At 45.4% G+C, this 8,015-nt stretch overlaps 1 protein-coding gene across 1 annotated transcript; it reads left to right on the plus strand.

Annotated features, from left to right (window-relative positions):
* Positions 1–234: 234 nt before the first annotated feature.
* Positions 235–7,794, plus strand: NDUFC2 (NADH:ubiquinone oxidoreductase subunit C2). The gene is made up of 3 exons (XM_032770871.2): positions 235–435; positions 3,557–3,700; positions 7,575–7,794. The coding sequence occupies exons 1-3, from the start codon at positions 297–299 to the stop codon at positions 7,622–7,624; spliced, it is 333 nt and encodes a 110-aa protein (XP_032626762.1). The 5' UTR covers positions 235–296; the 3' UTR covers positions 7,625–7,794.
* The last annotated feature ends 221 nt before the right edge of the window (positions 7,795–8,015 follow it).

The raw sequence follows: 8,015 nt of genomic DNA on the forward strand, positions 1-8,015 counted from the left end.
ACTAAGGCAATTGGAGGGGGATGTTTCTAGTTGGGATACTCGCTGTTTCAAGATTCATGTAATAAATCTCGGGGGATTTAGAAACACCCTCCCCCGCAATAGGGGCGCACACGAGGCCCCATGCTAGCGGACCCCACTTCCTCCCCTCCACACCACACCACTTGGTGCGGGACGGTAAGAGCGCCGGAACCTTGGTGTCCCGGCTGCCGCGAGCTGGCGGGTCGCTATTGGGACGGTACCGGCTGTTGCCCTTGAGCTGGTGGGGCCGGTGCGTCGCTGTGCGCGGTCCGGGCACCATGGTGTTCTTGCCCGACGAGTCGCGGGGGCTCCCGCCGCCTCCCATCGTGAACAGGAACTCGGTGTGGCTGGGCCTGGTGGGCTGGTGCTCGGCGCTCCTGGACAACGCCTTCAACCGGCGCCCGGTCATACGAGCTGGTGAGGGGCGGGGGGAGCTGGTGAAGGGGGCCTGCGCTGGGCCTGGAGCTCGGACTGGGGGGGGCAGGAGGGAGGCTGGCTGGGGAGGGGGCTGAGAGCCTGTTGGAGGGAGGGGCAGGAGGGAGGCTGGCTGCGGGGGTGGTGAGGCTGTTGGAGGGGGGACTGAAGGGAGAGGAAGGTTGGGGAGGCTGGGCGAGCTTAGAGCCTGTTGGAGGGAAGCTGGGGCGAGCTGAGAGCCTGTTGGAAGGAGGGGCAGGAGGGAGGCTGGCTGGGCAGTCGGTGAGGCTGTTGGAGGGGGGACTGGAGGGAGGCTGGGGAGGGCGGGCTAAGAGCCTCTTGGAGGGAGGGGCAGGAGGGAGGTTGGCTGGGGGCAGCTGTGAGGCTGTTGGACGGAGGAGCAGGAGGGAGGCTGCCTGGGGGGTGGGACAGGACTGAGGTTGCCTGTTGGGCTTTAGGAGAGACTGTCTGGGAGACAGTAGGGTGGTGAGCTGGTGGGGATTGTGTATGTGATAGGGGATTCTGAAGGCAGTGACTTAGGAGGGACCAGTGAATAGCTCCTGGTGGAAGAAGGGATTTATTATTATTTTATTTATTGCGGTACAGCCTAGGAGCCCCAGTTGTGCACCAAGGTATCATTGTGCAAGGAGTGGTACAAACACACAACAGGAAGATTGCCCCTGCCCTAAAGAATATCTAGGGCTGGCACACCCACAGAAAAAAAAATAGTGGGTGCTTAGCACGCACTGGCAGCCAACTCCTCACCCTCTTTCCCAGCACCTCCTGCCCACTGCAATCAGCTGTTCCACAGCTTGCAGGAGGCACAGAGGGGGAGGGGGAGGAGCAGGTGTGATCTTCCTCTCTTGTGTTATCTGGACTGGTGATCTGCTAGGTCACTCCAATCCTTGACTTTGGGAGCTAGCCTTACCCTGCTCTGCTGTGAGAACCCCTGCTCCTGAGCTGTTCACGCACAGCCTCTGGTATGTAAGCTGCTCCTTGGATTGTGCAACCAAATGACACTAGCCAATATCTCTGGTCCCAGACACAATCCTAGGAACCTCCATCTTGCAGTGTCCAGTTATGCCCACTGGACTCTGCAAGTTTGAGAGTTTATCAATTTAACAAAGAAATTGGTATGTACCAGGCTTGTTATCCCAAGGGGAGACTCTGATATGCTTCAAACCAAATGCACTGCTTCAGGTAGATTAAACAAACATCTTTGATAACTACAAAGATAAATTTTAAGTGATTACAAGTCAAAGCATAACACGTCAGATTTGGTCAAATGAAATAAAAGCAAAACACATTCTAAGCTGATCTTCACACTTTCAGTGCCCTTTCGAACTTAGATGCTTCTCACCACAGGCTGGCTGGTTGCTCTTCAGCCACGCTCTCCCCTTTGATCAGTGTTTCAGTCGCTTGGTGGTGGTGTCTGTAAATGTAGGCGGAAAAGAGAGGGAGAACATGGCAAACGTCTCTCCCATTTATCATGTCCTTTCTTCCCTCTTGGCTTTGCCTTCACCCTTCAGAGTCAGGTGAGCATTACCTCATCGCAGTCCCAAACTGACCAAAGGCAGCTGGCGGGGGTGACACTCAAATAGATTCTTTTGTTGCTGCCTGGGCCAGTGTTCTTTGTTCCTGTGAGGCTGGGCTCGATTTGTTTCATACCTGCCCTGATGAGTTGTGAACTTCCTCTCTGCTCTTAGAGAGTTTTTGTCTGGGCTCATTTTAAGCCATGAGAATACATTTTCAGCCTCATAACTATATACATGAAATTATAACATCACTATAACAACATTGCTCAGTGCATCATGAACCTTCCAAAGACAGGGGACATGACAAACTTTGCATTGTATATCACACAGTCATTTTACAAGGATGGACATGGGGATGTTCCCCTGAGGTACAGAGCATCACAGCAGGGATGGGGTGTGCTCTGGGGAAGTGGCAGAACTGGGTGGGAAGAGGTGGAGTGGGGATGGGGGCTTGGGAGAAGGGAAGTGGGGCAGGGCTTGGGGAAGAGCTGGGGTGGGAAGAGGCAGGACAGGGATGGGGACTTGGAGGAAGGAGTTGGGTGGGGGCGGGGCCTTGAGCGGAGCAGGAGTGGGAAGAGGTGAGAGTGGGGACTAAGAGGAAGGAGTCAGGTGGAGGCGGGGCCTGGAATGGAGCTGTGGGGTTGAGCACTCCCGAGGCCTCAAGGAAGCTGGTGCCTGTGATGGGGTGAATCTACACCTCATTGAGGTATCTAATCGCCCCATACAACCCCAGTCGTGACATGCCCCTGGGCCTAGAAGGCAGATATGGGACTCTTACCAATGATTCCTCTCTCTCTCCTCATTTCCTTTGAGGGGCTTTTCCTCTAGACAGCTAGTGTCAGCTGACAGATGTGGACTCTGATGGGAATCTTTCCATTTTCCACTTTGTTTATCCTGAAAATTTGATAGTGGCCGTCTCATCTGTATCCTGTACCCCTGTTTTGTTATGGAAGATGAATATGATCAGACTCGGAGCCTGTCAAGACTTCCTCTATAGTCCCGGGGATCTAGGTGTATGTCTATCTGATCTTGACTGAGGATTCTTGCTCAGATGTTTCAGATAAAGACGTAACACCATCATGTCCACTGCCCAGTCCCTGTTGGTACCTGGGATAATTCCTTCCCTCCAGTCCCATTCCTGGTGATCAGTTCTGTGCATGTGAGCAAGCATTGTCCTAATCCTAGTTAGGCATCTACTTCCATCAATATCCTGATAGCGCAAGTAATCATTCATCTTTTTCTTGGGGATTCTTCCTGTATCCGAGTTACTGATCTCCAGACCATGGCTCCAATAATAATAAAATCAAATTGTGCAAAGTCATCTGTAATAAATATTCAGCAAATCTGGGTGGTTTTAGTCTAAATTGGGATCTTAAACATAATGGCTGTTGCAGCCTTCACGTTGAAGGCTGATACCTTCAGAATGCATCCCTACCACCTATGAGACTAAGGCTGCTATTTTTGTGGATCTGAATTTTTAACAAACGCATGTTGAAAGCAGTGGGGGAGAAAAATCCTAACTTCCATGTGTAGCAATGAGATCTATAACTTTACTTACCAGTTTCTCTGGATTTTTTTCCACATTGCAGGAGTACACCGTCAGGTCCTGTATGCCACCGTGGGCTGGTGTGTTGGATATTATCTCAGTAAACGTGCAGACTATATTCATGCTAAACTGGACAGAGAGCTGATGGAATACATTAGGCAACATCCGGAAGATTTTAAGGAGAAAGGTATACTGAGTTGCTGTTTTAAGAAAGACCTTGCGCACTAGTTAATAAGTGATAAATTCTGGTAGGCCAAAGTCAGAATCTGATCTTTCATAATAGGCCACAACTGGTTAGTATCACCTCTGTGACTGAGTCACAATTTAAAGTGATATAGAAAGTCAGGAAAGTTATGATAGAGAAATGGACCTTTCTTACTCAACAGATCTGCTGCCTTGGTGGTTTTCTGTTGTTTCCATTTACTTCACTGAGGAAATAAGTTTTTAATAGTAAGCACTCCAGAGGGAATATAGCTATGGAGGAGCAAACTGAATGATAGATGTTAGAGATGTCAGAGACCTAGTTTATAATTTTTTGTATTTTGGTAACCAAGACTGGGGCCCTCCTGTACTAGGCACTTTGCTAACTTAAAGTGAGAGATAGCCCCTGACCCAAACAGCTTACAATCTAAATGATAGTAGGTTATCCATTGTGGGGCTGTTCTCTGCAGTGTGTTGTCCCTTGTGTTTCTATGTTTAAACATCTCATTTGATTGGCTTCTGCTACCTCCTCTGGAGGCTGTTCCATTGCTTCAAAGGTTTTACTAGATTCTCTGATCTTATCTGACACCAGTAGGAACTGTCTGTTAAATTCCCACTAGAGCTCTAGTGGTGATGATATGAAGCAAACTGAACCCAGCTTGTTTTTCAGATCCACTTTGACAGCTGGGAACTAGGTAGGGGGAAATGACTTTGTATATTTTGTTCTGGAATAATTGTGAGAATGAATGTGGACCCTGTCCCCACTTCCAGAAGGGCTTCTTACAGAGTCACACTTCAACTTTAATCTCCATGAACTGCAGTGTTTGCATCAATGGCATCTTTTGGCCAATTTTTTGTACCTCCATGATTCCTGAAATTCAGTTTTCTGAACTGTGATTGCTGATGACTATGGCAGCCCAACTAATCTGTTCTTTGTCACTTGAACATAAGAATGGCCATACTGGGTCAGATCAAAGGTCCATCTAGCCCAGTATCCTCTCTTCTGACAGTGGCCAATGCCAGGTGCCCCAGAGGGAATGAACAGAACATGTAATCGTCAAGTGATCCATCCCCTGTCGCCCATTCCCAGCTTCTGGCAAACAGATTTTATAGACTTCTATCATATTCCCCCTTAGTAGTCTCTTTTCCAAGCTGAAAAGTTCCAGTCTTATTAATCTCTCCTCATATGGCAGCCATTCCATACCCCTATTCATTTTTGTTGCCCTTTTCTGTACCTTTTCCAAATCCAATATATCTTTTTTTTTTTTTTTTGAGATGGGACGACCAGATCTGCACTCAGTTTCCAAGATGTGGGTGTACCATGGATTTATAAAAGGCAATATGATATTTTCTGTCATATTATCCGTCCCTTCCCTAATAGTTCCCGACATTATTAGCTTTTTTTGACTGCCGCCGCATATTGAGTGGATGTTTTCAGAGAACTATCCATAATGATTCCAAGATCTTTCTTGAGTAGTAACAGCTAATTTAGATCCCATCGTTTTATATGTATAGTTGGATTTATGTTTTCCAATGTACATTACTTTGCATTTATCAACATTGAATTTCATCTGCCATTTTGTTGCCCAGTCACCCAGTTTTGTGAGATCCCTTTGCAACTGTTCACAGTCTGCATGGGACTTAACTATCTTGAGTAGTTTTGTATCATCTACAAATTTTGCCACCTCACTGTTTACCCCCTTTTCCAGGTCATTTTTGAGTATGTTGAACAGCACTCGTACCAATACAGACCTCTGGGGGCACCACTATTTATCTCGCTCCATTCTGAAAACTGACCATTTATTCCTGCTCTTCGTTTCTGATCTTTTAACCAGTTACTAATCCATGAGAGGACCTTCCCTCTTAACCCACGACAGATTATCCAGTGAATATAGTGTACTTAGGTTTTCAGAAATCCTTTGACAAGGTCCCTCGTGCTTGTTGACCCCCTCAAAGAATTCTAGTAGATTGGTAAGGCATGATTTCCTTTTACAAAAAACATGTTGACTCTTTCCCAACAAATTGTGTTCATATGTGTGTCTGATAATTTTGTTCTTTGCTCGGTACCGAAGTTAGGCTTACTGGCCTGTAATTGCCGGGATCACCTCTTGGAGCCTTTTTTTAAAAAATTGGCATCACTTTAGCTATCCTCCAGTCATTTGGTGCAGAAGCTGTTTTAAATGATTGGTTACAGACTACAGTTAGTAGTTCTGCAATTTCACATTTGAGTTCCTTCAGAACTCTTGGGTGAGTACCATCTGATCCTGGTGACTTTTTAATTTATCAGTTTGTTCCAAAACCTCCTCTGACACCTCAATCTCACAGTTCCTCAGATTTGTCACCTAAAAAAGAATGGCTCAGGTTGAGGATTCTCTCACATCCTCAGCCGTGAAGACCAATGCAAAGAATTCATTTAGTTTCTCCACAATGGCCTTATCCCCCCTCAGGTACTCCTTTAGCATCTTGATCATCCCATGGCTTCAACTTTGTACCATTGCTATAATTTTAATAGTTCTGGAATATTGTCTCCTCATGCAGTATAAAACTGTTGGCATAGAGGTAGGAAAGGAGGGCGGTTAGTGTGCAACTGTGACCATTCTTTTCAGAAACTGATGAAAAATGGCTAATGAACCCACTGTGATCCCTTCAGAGGCAAGCTGGAAATTGTACTTAGACTAACATAGTGAACCACAGATGACTACTCTGTGATTCAGGCTCAGGCCTGGTCTACACTAGGAGAGGCTCAATCTAAGTTACGCAGCTTCAGCTTTGTGAATAACGTAGCTGAAGTTGATGTACTTAGATCGACTTACCGTGGTGTCTTCACTGCAGTGAGTCAACTGCTGATGCTCCCCCATCGACTCTGCCTGCACCTCTTGCCAAGCTGGAGTAGAGGAATCAACAGGAGAGTGCTCGGGGGTCGATTTACCACATCTAGACTAGACACGATAAATCGACCAATGCTGGATCGATCACTGCCCACCAATCCGGCGGGTAGTGAATATATACACTTAGTGTGCACTCATTATAGATTACATTTGTTTGCAAGAATGGAAACTTAGCTCTTGATCAGTCACTAGGGTGTGTGTGTGTGTGTGTGACAAAAGTAAAAGGCAGAGGGGAAAGCTGCCTCTTCAGAGGGTGTCTTCATTTCCAGACTGAATCAGATATTAAGTGGAGTTTAGCCTGATTACTTCCTCCCCAAACTCTGGGCATTAAAAGCCTGATTCAAAGTCCATTGAACTCAGTGCAACATTCTTCATTAGGCCTGGAGCACTAATCCTCAATTTATCTAGATTGCAACATTCACTGTATCAACAAACTAGTTTAGTGAATACTCAAATGAACTAACATGCCAGGTGAAATAAGCTTTAGTAGAAACATTATGGCTCCATAGTACAATAGAATCTTGCTAATTAGCATTGCCTGAGAGAGCCATTGTGACTGAATTTTAGAAAATTAGCAAGTAAACAAATATGATGGGGAGTTTACTGCCTAGCAAAATATTTGGTTAAGTGGAGTTTAGTTATGATTTTCCATTATGAGACAGTAAACATTCTGTAGAAGTAATGAAGTTCTTGATAATGAGACCTCTTTACAGGGCTCTGCTATTAAATCTTCACTGGGAAGGGGAGAGAAGAATGTTTAGTTTGTGAAGCAAAGTGCTTCTGTAATAGAGTCTGATCCAAAACCCCCTGGAGTTAATGGAAGACAGGATCCCGTTGACTTCGAATGGGGCTTTGGATCTGGCCCATAGCAAATGTTCTGACTTACTGATTATTGATCAAATATTGAAATCTTAAAAAACCTCTCTAAATGCTGAATAGGCTTTCCTAATTATACTTGATTACCTTTCGCAGATAAGAAAACCCTAGCTGAAGTTCTGGAGGATTTCCATCCAATTCGCTGAAAACTTCTCAAGAACTACAGACTTGCTCAGCAGATCGTGTTTCATAAGACCACTCCCAAATATATTTGAGCAGACTGTATGTCAGTTATTTTTCAAATGAAACTGGTTGAAAAACAAAACAAAAAAAACTACCCTTACTGTATTCTTATAATTAAAACTATGAATAATTAGTGTGTTCCATTTGTTATTAATATTTATCTCAGTATTTTGCAGTGCATTTAGCTCTTATATTTAAATGTTAATTTTGAGTTGCTTCTTTCATTAGCTATTGCAAAATGAGAACTACTGCACCAAAGAAAATGGTGGAGGTCAGTTACTAGTCTGTTGATGTCGAGGAAAATACAGGTCCCCTTCTTCCTGAGAGCGAAATTTAATCCGTGCGTCTGTTGTT

The sequence above is a fragment of the Chelonoidis abingdonii genome, chromosome 1 (genome assembly GCF_003597395.2).
Source record: "Chelonoidis abingdonii isolate Lonesome George chromosome 1, CheloAbing_2.0, whole genome shotgun sequence".
Lineage (NCBI taxonomy): Eukaryota > Metazoa > Chordata > Testudines > Testudinidae > Chelonoidis > Chelonoidis abingdonii.

Coding starts and splice junctions, on each gene's coding strand:
- NDUFC2 (XM_032770871.2), top strand. CDS start 297: ATGGTGTTCTTGCCCGACGAGTCGCGGGGGCTCCCGCCGCCTCCCATC. Junction 436..3,556: donor GCGCCCGGTCATACGAGCTG/GTGAGGGGCGGG, acceptor TCCACATTGCAG/GAGTACACCGTCAGGTCCTG. Junction 3,701..7,574: donor GGAAGATTTTAAGGAGAAAG/GTATACTGAGTT, acceptor TACCTTTCGCAG/ATAAGAAAACCCTAGCTGAA.